General features: G+C 41.7%; 1 protein-coding gene and 1 non-coding gene across 11 annotated transcripts in view; one reads left to right on the top strand and one right to left on the bottom strand.

Annotated features, from left to right (window-relative positions):
* The window catches only part of KDM4C (lysine demethylase 4C), a 337,267-nt gene that overhangs the window by 194,915 nt on the left and 123,625 nt on the right, over positions 1-18,727 (top strand). For 9 of the 10 annotated variants that reach the window (XR_009447593.1, XM_059656697.1, XM_059656696.1 and 6 more), the window contains 3 exons: positions 4,855-5,036; positions 6,401-6,614; positions 7,906-7,982. Coding sequence is in view for 9 of the 10 variants with exons in the window: in XM_059656697.1 (XP_059512680.1) it covers positions 4,855-5,036; positions 6,401-6,614; positions 7,906-7,982 (473 nt within the window). In the remaining variant the exon portion in view is untranslated. Of the gene's footprint in view, positions 1-4,854; positions 5,037-6,400; positions 6,615-7,905; positions 7,983-15,280; positions 15,319-18,727 lie in introns of those variants that run through there. The other variant, XM_059656705.1, reaches the window with a different exon arrangement.
* LOC132212957 (5S ribosomal RNA) lies at positions 9,998-10,116 on the bottom strand. Its single transcript, XR_009447869.1, has one exon. It is a non-coding gene; the product is annotated as a 5S ribosomal RNA (ribosomal RNA).

Below are 18,727 nucleotides of genomic sequence, written 5' to 3'. Positions count from 1 at the left end.
AAAAGTGCCCTTTCTAATGCTGGTGTAATATGGCCATGCCATAATTATATATTTTATGTGGCTAGTTTTTTGGGGGATACTTTTACAGAGGACATTGATCAAATTAACGTGCAGATTGACAGAAAAATAAGCAAAGTTGATATGTATGTACACATGGAGGATCCATAAGAATATGAGACCCAAGGACAAATCAGGCAGTTGAGGGATTTATATGCCATTTTGAGCTCAGGAGAAAGGATTGTGGTTTGAGACTTCAGAGTTCAGGAAGGTAATTCACATGGAGATGGAAAATCAAAACTGTCCCCCATTCATACACACACACACACACACACACACACACACACACACACTCATACTCTCTCCCTCCCTCCTTCCCTCCTTCTCTCCTTCCCTCCTTCCCTCCCTCCCAGACTCTCACACACGCGCACGCACATATACACTACAAGGTAGTCGAATATATATATACTAGGGCCCGGTGCACGAAATTCGTGCACTGGGTGTGTGTGTGTGTGTGTGTGTGTGTGTGTGTGTGTGGAGTGTCCCTCAGCCTAGCCTGCCCCCTCTCACATACTGGGAAGCCCTCAGGCGTTGACCCCCATCACCCTCCAATCGCAGGATCGGCCCCATGCCCAGGCCTGACACCTCTGGCCCAGGCGTCCGGCCTGGGCAGCGGGGACCTGCAGTGGCAGCGGGGGGCGCCGCGATCGCGCGGCCTCCGCCCCTGCCCCTGCAGGAAGCCTCTGGCTGAGGCGTCCGGCCCGGGCAGCGGGGACCCACAGCTGCAGCGGCCCCGCGATCGTGGGCTCCGCTTTAGGCCCAGGCAAGGGACCCCTAGCTCCTGAGACTGCCAGCTTCGACCGTGCCCAGCTCCCATCGCTGGCTCCACCCCTACTTCCTGCTATCACTGGCCAGGGCGGAAAAGGCGCCTGATTCTCCGATCATGGCTGGGGAGCAGGGCAAAGGCGGCCCCAGGGCCGCCTTTGCCCTGCCCCCCAGCTCTTAGCTCCCCCCTGGGTTTCCGATCACTGTCAGTGGCAGGGGGCTTCTTCCTGCTTTCCCTTTCGCCTCCCTGCATTGTGCCTACTTATGCAAATTAACCGCCATCTTGTTGGCAGTTAACTGCCAATCTTAGTTGGCAGTTAATTTGCATATAGCCCTGATTAGCCAATGAAAAGGGTATCGTCGTACGCCAATTACCATTTTTCTCTTTTATTAGTATAGATAATGACTGCATTGGTGCCACTGCCTTGATTCAAGTGAAGGCATAGTTTTCCCCTCCATTGCTTTGTATCACACATTACAAATGTTGACAGGGTGACAGACAAATAACAGCTTCGTATTATCAAAGAAGTATTTTTGACCATACAGACCCTGTGAAATTATGTGTGTTTGTCTCCTGGAGTCCATAAACTCCTTATCTTGGGAACTGCTGTTATACTATTAATTCTTATTTTGTTTTTGTTGGGAAAGAAGGGAATTTTATGCTGGTAATGTTTTCATGGGTCTCTCAGACTTTCATCACTTGTTTGTTGATATACTGATGATAGCCATTCTGACAAGTGTGAGGTGGTAGCTCATGGTGGTTTTAATTTACATTTTTCTAATGAAAAATGACCTTGAGCATCATTTTTTATATGTCTACTAGAGGCCTGGTGCATGAAATTCATGCATGGGGTAGGGTCCCTAGGCCTGGCCGGTTGGTGATCAGGGCTGATCTGTGGGGCAACTGGCGGGGTGATAGGAGGACCCCTGCTGGCACCAGCCTTGGCCAGCCTGGTGCTGCCTGCTTGCCGTCCCTGCCACCTGCCGCTGCTGGTCTCCTCCCTCTGCGGGGCAACGAGTGGGGTGATTGGGTGGCCCCCGCTAGCACCCACCTTGGCTGGCCTGTGGGCTGGGGGCAGCTCCTGTGTTGAGCATCTGCCCCCTAGTGGTCAGTGTGCGTCATAGTGACCAATCGTTCTGCTGGTTGTTCCATGGTTTGGTTGATTTGCATATTGGGCTTTTATTATATAGGATTTGCCATCTGTATGTCCTCTTTGGAGAAGTGTCTGTTCAGGTCCTCTGCCCATTTCTTAATTGCATTTTTTGTTTTGTTTTGAGTTGTCTGAGTTCTTTATAAATTTTGGAACCTCTTATTGGATCTATCATTGGCAAATATCTTCTTCCATTCAGTAGATTGTCTTTTAGTTGTGATGCAAAAGCCTGATGATATATATATATATCAGAAAAATAGTACTAAGAAAAATGTTTTCTTCTAGGAGTTTTATGGTTTTAGGTATAATGTTTAAGTCTTTAATTCATTTTAAGTTTAATCTCTTTTTAGAAAATGTGTTTTTATTGATTTTTAGAGAGAGACAGGGGGAAGGGGAGGGATAGAGAGAAATGTCATTAGAAAGAAACATCATCAACTGGCTGCCTCCTGCATTCCCCCTACTGGAGATTGAGCCTGCAACCCAGGCACATGCCCTGACCAGGAATTGAACCAATGACCTTTTGATTGCTGGGTTGACGCTCAACCACTGAGCAACACTGGCTGGACTACTTTGAGTTTATTCTAGTATTTGGTATAAGAAGGTGTTCTAGTTTCTTTCCTTTCCTTTTTTTGGGGGGCATTTATCTGTCCAATTTTCTCAAAGGGTTTAAAATTTAAATTCAGGTCTCTGGACTGACAGTTCCCTGTACTTGTTGCTGCACAGTGTTGCTGCCATGCTATTTTTAATGTATGGTATTAAAACTTATGGTGTTCAGTGCATACTCTGGCTTGGGGAGCATCCAAACAGAAGACAGATGCTCTTGGACCAGAGTACAGCCTCATCTTTGGAGGACAGCTATAGACCCGGGTCCTCTACCAGGTCAGTGTTGAGAGGGTTTGAGGACAAGCTCAATTTGCATAGGCTATCGTAGGTCATGTCTTGCTGTAGCCCTTGCTCTGTGTCCATTGTCAGGAATTGTCCTTTTTCACCACTTCCTTTTCATTATTGCTAGGCTTTTAGGAATTAAATACTATTTCTTCCATCCCTAAAAATATTTTGACAACTCTTCACATTAACTTATGACCAACTAAAGGAATAAGGACGTCATCTGTAGCTTGTGTTTTAATCTTTTAAATAAAGTAAATGATATAATTAATTTATTGTATGTCAGTGGTAGCAACAGCTACTCAGATTTGGATTTATTTTTTGTTAGATCCATTTTTAGTACATATGTGGGAGATATTGGCCTATAGGTTAAAGATATAATATTATTTCAAATTCCTGGTTAACTTTTCACTCCCATCTTTTATTTTTCAAATCTTAGTTTTTGTAGTAAGTATTCTAATATTACTTACTATAGGGAAACTGAGGTGGAAGCAGTTTATGTTTAGAGTAAGATTACCGCATTGCAAATTCAGATAGGCAAAGGTTGTTACCTTTTGTTTTTTTTGTTTTTTTTTTTTTTTTAAATATATTTTATTGATTTTTTACAGAGAGAAAGGGAGAGAGATAGAGAGTTAGAAACATTGATGAGAGAGAAACATCGATCAGCTGCCTCCTGCACATCTCCCACTGGGGATATGCCCGCAACCCAGGTACATGCCCTTGACCGGAATCGAACCTGGGACCTTTCAGTCTGCAGGCCGACGCTCTATCCACTGAGCCAAACCGGTTTCGGCAGGTTGTTACCTTTTGTTGTGTTTTCAAACCACGGCCCCTGCCTGATTACTAAGCATTTTCCATGGTAACCAATTAACAATAATAATACCACCACCACCACCACCGCCACCACCACCACCACCACCACCATGGAAGCATGTGTGCTCCTTTTTGCTTTAGTTAGCTTCTTTAGAGTTATTTTCAGCCCCATTCAGCTCTTCTTGTTTTTTCATCTGAGCAAACCTCTTGATTTTTTCTAAATAGGTAAGTCAACACTTCCAGGGCTGGTGCACATTAGTTCCCAGGAACATCCATGCTTGGGAGTCGAGGACATTGTTCACAATATTTATCCTTAAGTCTGTGTCAGCTACTGGTGAGGAATTTTAGAGTGTGCCACAGCTCGAAACACTAAATACGGGGCAGAGCTGTGGCTGCTGCCACCTGCTGTGATACACTGTCCTCTGCTATTGGCATGAAGAATTCTTTTCTCTTAACCTGTTAGCTCTTTCTGTATTTTTCTCCCTTGTAGAAAATTTTCCTAAAATGGTATTCTCATGGAGTGCATTTCTGTCCCGTTTATGTTAACAGATGCACATACTTAAGAAATTTGACCCTCTGGGGACATCATACTGAACAAATAAGTTTTGACATAGGAATTGTCTTTTATATCCATGTAATGACAGTATATTGCTTGGCATATGATAGATGCTCTGCAGATGTTATTTGTCATGAATTATTGATCCCAAAAGTTAATTAAATGAAGTCCTCTAATTAATAAATTTATATAGAACCATGCACTACGTTAGGTGAGGAAACGAAAAATATTGGTAAGCCAGCTATTGGGTTACCAGATGCCTGTGCTGCCTGGAGATTGTCTCACACATATAAACTATTTTACCGTGGGAGGTGTTATGGTAGCAGTCGAATTACGGAAGTAGTGTAGTCAAAAGGAGGGAACAGGTTAGTTATTCCTGGCAGGCAAGGGGATGGTGTTTAAAGGAGGGTGGTTGTCTGGCCATCAGATCTGACCTAATCCTTGAAGATGAAGAGGATGAAAAGGAAACTTTTGTTACTCTTCTCTCCGAATCTATTTGAAAGATAAAATAGGTTTCCTGTCTGACTTTAATATCACAGACACTTTGGAATGTTTGCTTCTTTTATAACCGGGGTTATTATACCCTGGGTCTCATACTCACTGTGTTTTCATGCCCTGTCTCTTAAGAATCACCTGAGGTTCCATTAATCGAGGAGGAAGTGGAAGAAACAGAGTCTTGGGCAAAGCCTCTGGTCCACCTTTGGCAGACAAAGGCTCCAAACTTTGTGGCTGAGCAGGAGTATAATGCAGCCATGGGCAGAATGGAACCACACTGTGCCATCTGTGCTCTCCTCATGCCATACTACAAGGTAATGAGGCTGGAGGGGTCATTATCAAGGTTCCTATCACTGATGCACTCTTTCTGTGACTGTGAAAGCACAGTGAATCATTGTAAGGTAAGTATGAACATGAAAAGGAAGACATTCATATTTATGTAGCTAATGGCCATAGAGCCCAACCAGAATGTCTAAGTGCTACTTGAGAGACATTTCCCTGACAGTGAATTACCACTTTTGAATAAATGATTGGCTTACTTATTGGCCTTGGTTTATTTCAGTCAGGGGGAGGTGCCAACCTTTCTTTCCACCCCTTTCACCAAGAAACATAGAACTTAAAGCTTAACAAGAGAGATCGAGTCTCTGTTTTATGTTTGAAAATATCACTCAATAATATAAATGTTAGCTCTGGGACCACATTTAAGTGTCTCTTTATCTTCCCATGCAAAAGACACCACAGGATTAAATTCAAACTGAATTGTCCAGCATACACTCATCAGCCAGCTGTGCATGATGCCAGCTATGAATGATGTATTCAATATCATTCCATATCTGTTATACTGATAGCATTTAGCTCCCCGAGGACCACATTCTCCAGCTCCAACACAGACAATAAGGTGCAATAAAGTGTATTGATGTTAACATTGTGTTCCGGGTTATATTTTCACTAATTGAATCAGAAATATTCTCCTCAAGATCCTTTTTTCTATATTGTAATCTGCCTATATATTTCCCCAATAATTAAAACATTCTCACAGAAATTATAAGATTTAGTGAAATTAATATCAGATCTGTGGAGATAATATGATAGTTATTAGAATTTCAAATAAACAGTAAACATTTTTCCATATATTTTGATAAAAGGTGACAATTTTGTTTTGCACATTATATTTTTTATTTAATGACAGTTGCCAGATCTTTCTGTCTTGATGTTTTCAAACTGTGTCGAGAAGCAGAAGCCTTCAAAAACTCTCTCAATACTTTTGCGCAGACATAAGCTTAGGTCTTTATAACACTCCTATTAGGTGTAACTGGGTAAGATTCTTCAATAAATGAAACCAGTTCTGTTAACCAAGTGCAAATAAAGAAATGAAAAAAAATTCATCAGAAAAACTGATGCTTTCCATGAACTATTTATGTAAGAACATCGTTTTAGTAGCTCAGTACTTTCTTGTACAAGCAGATGCACAGAATATCTTCTTGTTCCTATAGCTTACCACCTGATGGGAGCCTGAGGCAGAGCATTAGGAAAAAGCTAGTAGTTGGGTCAAGGAGAACAAAAAGAAGAACAGGGGCTGAAAGTTAGTGGATGGAACAGCTGTTAGTAGATTTGAGTGGCATAACAAATGAGTTCATTTCCATGTTTTTCACTCACGTGGAAATACTGTGTTTTTCAGCCAGAGAGCAGCAATGAAGAAAATGATTCTAGATGGGAGACAAAATTAGATGACACGGTTGCTTCAGGAGGAAAGACTAAGCCCCTCATTCCAGAGATGTGTTTTATTTATAGCGAAGAAAATATAGAATATTCGCCACCTAATGCCTTCCTGGAAGAGGATGGAACAAGCCTTCTTATTTCCTGTGCAAAGTGCTGTGTACGGGTTCATGCAAGTAAATGAATCTCTCATTCATCAATCATTGGCTTTTTAGTGCTTCACAGTCTTTACTTCTTACACCTATGTAACCTGCCAGGTCTTTGGCATTGAACTATTGGTATATTAGGTCATTTTTTCTCACATTTTAAAAAATGAAACTATGAGTTGGTATAATCATTCTTTTTTCTCCAGTTTTATACAATACCGAATCACAGGGTTTCTCTTTGTTAGTGTAGTATGAATGGTTTATAATATAATATACACTGTATTTACCCCAGTGTAATACCAATCTTACATTATGTTTGAGATAGTCTTACTGTCATGTATTTATTAATCAGCTACTATTAGCTTCCTTCAATATTTGAACATAATCTTCTTGAAATATAACTATAGCAACCTTCTTATTGTATTTATATCAATTCATAACATGTATTCACACATACACTCACCCTACATTATTATATGTATGTCAGAGGCAAAGCATCATTTCACAAAAAAGCTAGGATTTTAATCTTGACTTCTGAATATACTAGCCATGCAGTTTAACCATAATATTTCATGTGCTTGAACTAAACATTTTATGATTTTGCTTAACTATGATAGGCTTTTCTCTTTGGGTAATTACACTTCTGTTATTTTCTCTTCCTATCTCAAATTTTATAGAAATGTGATATTAAAAATTACTCATTTAAATCTTTGAAAACCTTATTTCAAGAAGTCAGATTAACACATTTGTTGGTTCTGCATAATTGCTATTTGTGTTGGCATCATCAGCTACCTTCTTACATAGTTCTTTTGAGTCAAGCATGTACAGAATGACAAGTGGAATTGAACACATCCCTTTATCACTAAATATGAATTGTGTATCCTCTGTCCCTATCACTGAAATTAAAGCTAGTTAAACATAATATTTGAAATCTAATTTTAAATTACATTAATTTCAAATATTGTCAAAGTTTGTTTTATTTTAAAACTTCTCCAAACTTTGTTTCCTGAATTGCAACTTATTTTGAAATATGTTTTGCATGAGTAAAGGAGTAGACAAGAAAGTTTGAAGTTTTATTATTGCCCATTCAGGAATTATCAGTATTCTCTACAATAACTATTGTGAGCATTAGTTACTGTTAATACCCACACTCTCATATTTTCTGGAACTGATATCCATGAGAACCAAAAGTATCTTTGTTTTGTTCTAAGAATCAAAAACTGTAGGGTAGGTAGTGTCTTTTATTTAATCAGTGCTAACATGTGGAATATTGTCACAATGCAAAATACCTAATTCTTTAATCCATATTAATAATTTATAGGTTGTTACGGTATCCCTTCTCGTGAAATCTCTGATGGATGGTTATGTGTCCGGTGCAAAAGAAATGCATGGACAGCAGTAAGTAGCTTGTGTTAATATCTCTTAGCTCTTCTCACTTCCTCCACTGTGGATACATTTAAATCTAGTGGTAAGGTAAGATTATACACATGCTTTTGTGTACAATTCTGCACTTACTATATTTCTAGTCTTCTCTTTGTATGTCATCCTATGTGTTGCTTATAGTCATTGTAGAAATATTAAATAAAGTTTTAGGTGTCACTTCTTTTCTCTGGAACCCACAGAGATTGCCAGTTTGTCAGAGCAGGTCCACAATATTGTCCTATTCTGCGATTCTTGAAAATAAGTATTCAAGGTGGGGATCTTCTCTGAGGAAACCATACTCATACATAACTCTTCAACTAGCCCGAGGACTTCCCCATTTATTTATTCTTATATGCATACTTTGAGTTCTACTCTTTTTGAGTTCTACTCTGTTCCAGGCATTTGCTGTGACCTTGAGACAGAATCTTCAACAACAAATCCCTCTTCATTGAAATTGTTTTCCTGGAAACCCTGTTGAAACTTTAGCTTATATCCTAGCATTGAGTCCTATTTCATTAATCCAGTATGTCACTCATTTTGCCATTTAATTATGTGCTACCCGAATTTTTCATAAAATCGTTTCTTTCAAGAGGTACAAGAACATTCTTGAAAGGGAGAATCTGTCAGGTCTCAACACCATATCCCTCACTCTCGATCTTAGAGCATATGCTCAGCTTGATGGTGTTGATGATAATAGTAGCTGATAATATTGATATTTTTGGCTTTAAGACCCTTATTTAGTGTGGTAATATGTGTTGCAATATTAATTTTTGCTAAACACAAGTATGATTCTTTGGATTTTGTGGCTGGAATGACTGCATTTAAAGTATCCTAATCCCGACTTCTTCTTTTTTTAAAAAGGTATCTTTATTGTTGAAAGTATTACAGATGTCCCTTTTTCCCCCCATTGCCCCCCTTCCATCCTGCCCCCTGCGCTTCCCCTCACCCCCGCCTGGGCCTTTACCACATTATTGTCTGTGTCAATGGGTTACGCATATATGCATATAAATTATTTGGTTAATCTCTTTCCATCCCCTGGCCTCTCCTTCTCTCTGAGATTCATGAGTCAGTTGCATGTTTCTATGTCTCTGGATGTATTCTGTTTGTCAGTTTATTTTGTTCATTAGATTCCACATATAAGGGAAATGATGTGAAACTTGTCTTTACCTGAATGGCTTATTTTGCTTAGCATAATACTCTCCAGGTCCCTCCATGTTGCCTCAAAGAGTAAGAGATCCTTCTTTTTAACAGCTGTATAGTATTCCATTATGTAAATGTACCTCAGCTTTCTTACCCACTCATCTTCTGATTGGCATCAATTATTTAAATTTTGGAAGCAAAGGCATCATAGGGATTATTTCATCTAACCCCAGACAATTAATAATAAATAAGTGAAGTCATATTAGATTTGTCAACGTCCTCCTGGGCAAGTAGCTAAGGATGTATATAAGGCTGGAATCAATGCTCACAGACCACTTGTCTTTTTACTTACCAATTCTAAAGAGTGGGCATCACTCTGCACCCTAGTGCTCTGCTTGGAGGTAAGAACTTAGTCTCATTTCTGAACTGGTAGAGCATAAACTAGGAAGGTTGTGATCATAATGATGTGGGCCAGGCCTTTATCTGTGACCCTGATTGCTTTCACCATTTCCAAAGTTTTGGTTTAGTGCTCTCTGTTTCACTTTGCTACCATTTCTTTACTTTATCCATTCATGTCAATTAAGATAATAAAGGAGAAGCTGTATTGCAACTTCATGTGTTGGACAAAGAGAATAGTTACAAATTTTGGGTTACACCCTAACTTGAATTCTAGGATCCTGGCTTTATGCCCCAGTTCAAGTGAAATGAAATGAAACAGTCCAAGACATCCCTGCTTCCCTCACCAATACCTTTCTATCATGAGATTCAGATTGCATATTCATCATCCTAACTAAAATCATTTCTTTGGGCCTATTTATCCTATTTTATTTTATTATTTTTAATTTTTTTTAAGCCTACAGCACCCGGTATTCCCAGGCGGTCTCCCATCCAAGTGCTAACCAGGCCCGACCCTGCTTAGCTTCCGAGATCAGACGAGATCGGGTGCGTTTAGGGTGGTATGGCCGTAGACTGTTTGTCCTATTTTAGTACTGCTCAGATAAATAGACACAACTATATGAATGCTATGCTTGCATTTATGGTTTATTAAAACCCAGCTTTAGTAGATTATTTTATTTTCAGCTATTTGTGGCTATATAATTCATAGAGGAGCAGTTTTTACTCCTTCATTATAGTATCACTTCTGAGCACATTCCAAACATTACCTAGTTCTGTTTTTAGGTGTCGAATGTCAGTATTCTGATTCTGTGTTTCTTGTTAATTCTTAATGTGGATCAAATCACTTTTGACCTAAATTACTGTTGTTTATGTCTAATTTGTTAATTGAATTCCATGGTGTAATGACTGTAAGTTACTACTGATTAAAAACATAGTGCTAATATTTTCACTGTAAAAATGCAGAATTTATATATTATTTTCTTTGAGGTTTGTCCCCACCATTTTCTTTTTTATCCCTACATTAAAAATGTTTGTTTAAGTCTGGGTATTTCTGTAAAATACAGAATACTATTTTAGGGCTATACTTCTAATTATGAAGAAAGATGTTAGTTAAATGTCTACTTGTAAAAATTAATAACCCATATGCTTAATACTATGTAGAGCAGCGGTTCTCAACCTTCTGGCCCTTTAAACACAGTTCCTCATGTTGTGACCCAACCATAAAATTATTTTCATTGCTACTTCATAACTGCAATGTTGCTACTGCTATGAATCATAATGTAAATATCTGATATGCAGATGGTCTTAGGCGACCCCTGTGAAAGGGTCATTCCACCGCCAAAGGGGTCGCGATCCACAAGTTGAGAACCGCTGATATAGAGTATTAAGAGGTAGCATGCTATTTAAAAACAAGAGGATTTTCTATAATATCTTCTGAAGAACTTATAGTATAGAATTCTAGAGAGTAAATAAATATAAACAGATTGAAGAGGTTAAGGAATATTGATAAAAATTTTATTTTTAAAAATTTTTGGGATAATGTAGCTCTTTGGTGTTAGTTTCTTTCCAGATAATTTAATTCTTTCTTTAGGGATCTTTTGGGGTGGGGGTCTGTGAGAATTTGGGTTATTGCCATAGATGGGAGTGAAAACTGATTGTACAGATTGGACACGTATCATGGGAAGTCACATCATACGCAGATTTATGACTGTGACAAATCATGAGTTGCCAGTCTTCTGTACGTGGCAGCATTAAGCCTGTGCTGTAGTTTTTCATTGTCAGTGTGTGAATTCCAAATAAAGTTACCATTTGTTCTGTGTCTTACTAGGGAGCTCTTTTATTACCTTAAATAATTCTTTGGGGGTGGGCAAGGCAGATGCAGTAGCTCACCTACCTATAATCTAAACAGAATCTAAATTAAAGGAAGATTTAAAAGTAATTTAATGTGAAGGTTTGACTAGAGATATATATCTACGGTCTGTTCTGGTCCTAAAATGCTTTGATTATGTGTTGCTTGTTATTTCCATTTTTCTTTAGTTTTCCTTAAGAATTGGGGACCTTCAAGGAAACTATACTTATTTCTGTGCTTCTTAACCTAGTTCTAGATGATGAATAACAGAAACATAGGAATAGAAGTGATGCTGGTAATTATTGGTAAAATCAATGTAATTTTTATGAGGTAAAGGAAACTTAATGGTTTTTGAAAAAACAATGACCTCAGAGCCTTACTATAATTTTATCTACCTGCTGTTTGGGAATGCATATCAATAGGCACTATCCTTGAAATTCCTTTTTATTTAAATATATCCTATTCCACTTACTTCATGGGAATTTGAATATTTTCATTTGAAAGTAATACAGTATAAAAAATATGGAACTATATATTATATTCTTGGATGCATATTGCCATGCTATGAAAAAGTAAATTTTGTAATGAAAAATTTAAGAAAACATTTTTTAGGTTAAAATTTTTATTCTGTATAATGAAATGCATAAATTAGGTAAAGGCACACATATCTATTGAAGAACATTTATTGTACTTTGTAGAACAATAAAGGTGTATTGTCTATATACAACAAACATAACATTCTAGTTTCCCCCAAAAAAATGGTTTTAAGAAAGCAAAGCCCAGGCATGAAATTGGTTTTCACCTTGGCTGTACATACATTTATTCACTGTGCCCTTTATTTTGCTTATTTATTTTTCAAAATAGAGTAACAATTAGATATAAGCAAACTATAATTTGATGATCATTTGGCATTAGCATTTTCTTTTCTCTTAGAGTTGAATATGTAATTGTGATGATTAAAAACAAACATTTTGGTGTCTATTTGTTTCTATTGCTTCATTGTAAATCAGTGGCTTCTACAGATTGGGTAATGGTTGCCATTCATGCCCTCCAAGGCTGTACGTACAAAGCTATTTCATTTGGCTTTGGAAAGAAAGTGAAGTATTTTCTTTGCATAAATCATAGTCACAAAATTTAAGTTGGAGAGGAGCTACAAAGGATAAGGGTAACATAATCCTCAACCACACAAATTTTCTTTAGTAATTTACACCCTAAGAGAACTCCTACTTTGGAGAGAGGAGAGAAAGCAGTATCTTCAGATTCAACAGTGTTGAGGGTTGCTCCACATCAGGTGAGCCTCTATAAAATCCAGGCTCAATGTAATCAAAATGGAATTTTTCTAGTTTCCATAAAATTTAATACTGACAAAGACTAAAGAATTCTTTGTTTCAGAAATCTCATTTTGCAGATAATGAACCAGGAGTTTGAAAGAGTAAGTCTTGCTCAGGATCACCCCACTTATGGTGAGGGAGCCCCATTCAGGGCTATACCCAGCCTCCAGATCCCCAGGCCCTGGCTCTTTTCCCCTCCAGTTATTGATGTTTAGAGTGAGAAGAAGGCTGAACAGCTGGCCTAATTCTGACCCACATTTTTTAATGATTTTGGTTAGTTCACATTGAAAATAAAGTCAGTACTAATTTCTAGTGTAATTGGTTACCTGCTTCCTGTGGAATAATTAGTGTTACCGGGGGGCGGTGGGGGCAGCTTCTGTCCGGAGGACCTGCCCCAGAACTGGGTAATCTCTGGAATTCAATTTCCCAGCTGACAACAGCCCTGACATTGTTCTTTGCAAAGAGCTCTGAAGCGGCTTTGTAGATCAGAGCCATTGATTTTCAGATCAGGTTGGCTTATGGCCTTGAGAGGTCACTGTGACACTGCGCTCTTTGTGATGCGTTTTATGCTATATGTTTTTTATTCCATGGAATACTGTCAAGACCTGGTGATGAGAGGCTGTCAGCCCGAAAGGCTGACTTTGATCCTCATATACAGTAAAACTAGTAGGAAAAAAAATGCTCTATTCTATTTTTTAAAACTTTATTGTTGAAAGTATTACAAATATCCCCCCCTTCCTTTCCCTCATTGACCCTCTGAAAGGCTCTATTCTCTCTCTCTCTTTTTTTTTTTAAATAATATATTTTTATTGACTTCAGAGAGGAAGGGACAGGAAGAGAGAAATAGAAACATCAATGATGAGAGAGAATCATTGATCAGTTGCCTCCTGCACGCCCCACACTGGGAATTGAGCCTGCAACCCGGGCATGTGCCCAGACTAGGAATCGAACTGTGACCTCCTGGTTCATAGGCTGATGCTCAACCACTGAACCATGCTGGCCGGGCTGAAAGGCTCTATTCTTCATAAGGTTGGTCAGTCACAGGTGGCAGTGGCCATTTGTAGCCATGTGGTTGATGACACCATTGAGGTATCTTGTAAGCCGGTAGCCAGGACCACATGCTCCCACTTGAGGTAATGCATTTGGGTTCAAAATTACCTCTTGCCTCCTGAGGAGGCACGTAATTTTGATTAGGTGTACCCTGTCTCATAAAGGCCGGGGCAGTAATAACTATTTGACTTTAACCAAACAGAACAGCACATTGACGGATATCAATTATCCTGAGAGCATAGCTGTGATGTGGAGGCCTTTCCGTTAGGAAACTGCTCACAGACTATAAAGTCACAAATCATTTTTTTCTATTCTCCCTTTTGCTCAAGAAAAATCATCCCTCCCCCTACCCCCTTGCCCTTTTGGTAATGGTGAGAAAGAAAGAAAAGTCTACAAAGCTTATTGTAAGTGGAACTATATTCATAAATAGCTTCTTGATTGAGAACAAATGCCTCATTAATCTTAAGTGCTTCAACCAGAGAGCACAAGTAAAGTCAGGAAGAATAATGATGACATTATGGGGAGCATAACATACTGTACTCTGCACCGGGATGTGCATGCCCGGAGGTCACTGGCTATAAGGCACAGCTCCTTAGAAAGGCAGTGCAGGCGTTTCTCACGAATGGCAAAAGTTGGTCCAGTGGCAGAGTGAAGAAATAATGTACTTTGCTATTTGTTATCGAAGGTCATGCTGGGAGGAAAGAATAAACCAGCCGAGCTTTTATTTGAAAGCCGAATGTTGTACATTTTTAACCAAGTAAGATGTTCAACTTGAAGTACTTTGCTCAGGATCCTGGAAATACTATTATGTAAATGCAGTAAGTCCCATGTAGATTACTTCTGACCACTCTTCAATTATAAAGGTGCTTCTCCTTGCCACCAAGTATGTGTCTGGCTTGCTACCAAACAGGTGCTCTGCAAACCTCAAATTAATTTTTATCCAGTGGTCGGCAAACCGCACGCCACATGCGGCTCTTTGGCCCCTTGAGTATGGCTCTTCCACAAAATACCGACTTCTGCGCATGGGCCACAAAGTTTTAATCGCATTATACGTGCGCACCCGCACGTGGTATTTTGTGGAAGAGCCACACTCAAGGGGCCAAAGAGCCGCATGTGGCTCGCGAGCCGCAGTTTGCCAACCCTGGTGTAAGCAATGGCATTAGAAAGACAAATCTAAGAAAAAAATGTAATTTGAAACAAACACAAAGTGTAGGTTTCTATTCTTCTGTTATCTTCTCTTCATACAAATGGTTAATGATATTTAAGTAGTTAAAATGTAGCAAGCACACCCACCCTCCTCAAGCTGTTCACATTCTAATCCCTGGAACCTGAGGGTCTGTCCTGTTGCAGGAAAAGGGGAATTATGGTAGCAGATAGTATTCCGATTGGAAGATTATTTTGGTTACTTGGGTGTAGTCACAAGCGTTCACTCCCCACAGTTCAAAATGTGGGCCTCTTCTCTACACTAACAGCATCTAGTCATTGATACCTTTCTCTGTTCAACTCAGCCTCTCCATTGAGCTGCAGATTCATGTGGCCAACTTCCTGAGCATCATGTCTAGTGAGTAGCTCAAATTCACTGTGTTTCAAACTGAATTCCAGATCTTCTCCTGTGGGCTTCCTAATTTCCAGACCTTCCAGCTGCTAAGGCCTAAAACTTTAGAGTCAAATATGCTTTTCTTTTTCTCATACCCCACGTCTGTCTGACCTGTCTTGTCTGCTTTTAAATAATCTAGAATCCTGGATACCTTTTCTTTTTAATTTATCTTTATTGTTGAAAGTGGTACAGATGTCCCCTCCCCCTCCCCCGTGACTCCCTTCAACCCGTTCCTGCCCCCTCCTCAGGCCTTCACTGCACTATTGCTATGAACATAGGGCTGCATATATTCTGTCTGATTGGTGTTTCTGGTTTCTTAGAATATATTCCTAGAAGTGGGATCAACTGGGTCAAATGGGAGTTCCATTTTTATTAAATTTTTGAGAAAAGTCCATACTGTTTTCCACAGTGGCTGCACCAATCTGCATTCCCACCAGCAGTGTACTAGGTTTCCCTTTTCTCCACATTTTCACCAACACTTGTCTTTTGTGTACCACAACTTTTTTATCCACTCATCTACTGCTGGCCACTTCTTAATTACCTATGCTTATATTACCCAGACCAATCTACTCATTACCTCATTCTTGGGTTAACACAGTAACCTGCTAACTTCTCTTCTCACATGTATCCTTGAATCTCTATCCTCTGCTATCAACATAGCAGTTGGAATGATCTAATATATCTAATCTAATAAAAGAGAAACATGGTAATTGGCGTACGACCGCTACCCTTCCCATTGGCTAATCAGGGAGATATGCAAATTAACTGTCAGGCAAGTTGGCAGCCGGTAGCCAGGCAGCTTGAAACTAACATGAGGCTTGCTTGCTTCAGTGACAGAGGAAACCAATGTTCCCCGCCTGCCTTGCAGGCCTCTGAGCTGGCAATTTGAAACATTTTAACAAATATAGAAGCTAAAAAAAAAAAATCCAGAAACCAGCTTTCAGAGAGCTGGGATCTCAGAGCTGGAGTCAGAGCTGGAGTTATACATTGTTTCGATTACCTACTTTCAGCTGCGGAGGCCTAAGAACTGGAGCCTCAGAGCTAAAGCTGCCCAGAATTAAAAAAAAGAAAAGAAAAAAAGGAGCGGTTGGGAGCTTCCGTCACCCGCCAGCCTGAAAACAGCCCTCAGCCCCTCACCCAGACTGGCCAGGCACCCCAGTGGGGACCCCCACCCTGAAGGGTGTGTGACCAGCTGCAAACAGCACTCAGCCCCTCACCCAGGCATGCCAGGCACCCCAGTGGGGACCCCAACCCTGAAGGGTGTGTGACCAGCTGCAAACAGCCATCATCCCCTCACCCAGGCTGGCCAGGCACCCCAGTGAGGACCCCCACCCTGATCCAGGACACCCTTCAGGGCAAACCAGCCAGCCCCACCCATGCACCAGGCCTCTATCCTATATAGTAAAAGGGTAATATGCCTCCCAGCACCGGGATCAGCGGAGACGAGAGGCCTCCTGGCACCGGGATCAGTGTGACAGGGGGCAGCGCCGAAACCCCCTGATTGCCCTGCGGCTCTGTGTGTGACAGGGGGTGGGGCCACAACCTCCCTATCCGCCCTGCTCTGTTCGTGACAGGGGAAGGCGCCCCAACCTCCTGATCAGCCCTGCTCTGTGCCTGATGCGGGGGAGCTCCGCAACCTCTGATCGCCCTGCGGCTCTCTGTGTGACAGGGTGCGGCACCCCAACCCGCCCCCCCGCCACGGGCCCTGCTCTGTGTGTGACAGGGTGCAGCGCCCCAACCCCCCCACCCTCATGGGCCCTGCTCTGTGACAGGGTAGAGCCATAACCTCCCCATCGGCCCTGCCCTGAGTGTAAGAGTGGCGGCGCCCCAACCCCTTGATAGGCCCTGCTCTGTGGGTGATAGAGGGCGGCGCCCCAACCCCCTGATCCGCCCTGCTCTGTGTGTGACAGGGGGCAGTGCCCCAACTCCTCTATTGGCCCTACTCTGTGAGTGACAGGGTGGAGCTCCTCAACCCCCTGATGGACCCTGCTCTGTACGTGACAGGGGGCATCGCCCCAACCCCCAGATTGGCCCTGCTCTGTGTGTGACAAGGGGTGGCATTGCAACCTCCCCATGGACCCTGCCTTGATTGTAACAGGGGGCTGTGTCCCAACCCCCCAATTGGCCCTACCCTGAGCGTGACTGAGGGTGGCATCGCAACCCCCCGATCCACCCTGCTCTGTGCATGACAGGGGGCAGCGCCCCAACTCCCCAATCGGCCCTGCTCTGAGCCCGACCAGGGGCTGCACCTAGGGATTGGGCCTGCCCTCTGCCACCCGGGAGCAGGCCTAAGCCAGCAGGTCGTTATCTCCCGAGGGGTCCCAGACTGCGAGAGGGCACAGGCCAGGCTGAGGGATCCCCCTTTCCCCCCGAGTGCACAAATTTTTGTGCACCGGGCCTCTAGTATATAAATAAAAGCCTAAGCAACCAGAATGCCAGAAGAATCAGAGCGACCAGACTGACTGGTCGCTGTGACACACACTGACCACCGGGGGCAGGTGCTCAACATAGAAGCTGCCCCTTGGTGGTCAGTGCACTCCCATAGCCAACCTTCCGGGGCCGGCCAACCTCCCCTGGTCCCTCCCCGTGGCTTGCCAAACTCCCATGGTCCCTCCCCCAGTCCAGGAAGTCCCCGGCCGGCAGCCGGCATGAAGGTCCTGGCTGGCGGCTGGCAGCCAGAAGGCCCCAATCAGCCCTTACCAGCCAGGCCTAAGTACCCCACCCTTGCAGAATTTCGTGCACCGGGCCTCTAGTTAACATATAAGTCAGATCATCTTCTTGCTGTGCTCAAGCTTTACCATGGCTTTCCATTTCTCTCATGGTAAAGTTATCACCTTTTTTTCATGACCTATGAAGCCTTATCAGATATTCTCCCACTTTCTTTTTTTTTTCTTTTTGTTTTGTTAATCTTCACCTGAGGATATTTTTTCCTTTGATCTTTTAGAGAGAGTGAAAGAGAGGGAAAGACTGAGAGAAACATCGATGAGAGAGAAACACATCGATTGGTTGCCTCTTGCACTTGGCTTGACCAGGGCCCGGGCCAGGGAGGAGCCTGCAACCAAGGTATGTGCCCTTTGACGAATTGAATCTGGGACCCTTTGGTCCCTGACTGATGCTTTATCCACTGAGCCAAATCAGCTAGGGCTCCCACTTACTTTATGACTAGCAGGATCTGCTGGCATCATCTTTCTCTTCGTAATTCCATGGCCCATTCCCATAGTACTTAACATCCTCTATCATCTAAATAATCTCCTGATTTAGTTTGCTGCTGTCCCAACCAGAACATAAGTTCACTAAGGACAGGGTCTTTGTCATTCACTGCTGTTGTCCAGTGTGTAGAACATGGTGATTAATCAAT

This window comes from Myotis daubentonii, chromosome 11 (genome assembly GCF_963259705.1).
Source record: "Myotis daubentonii chromosome 11, mMyoDau2.1, whole genome shotgun sequence".
Lineage (NCBI taxonomy): Eukaryota > Metazoa > Chordata > Mammalia > Chiroptera > Vespertilionidae > Myotis > Myotis daubentonii.
This window is presented reverse-complemented; position numbering and strand designations above follow the sequence as displayed.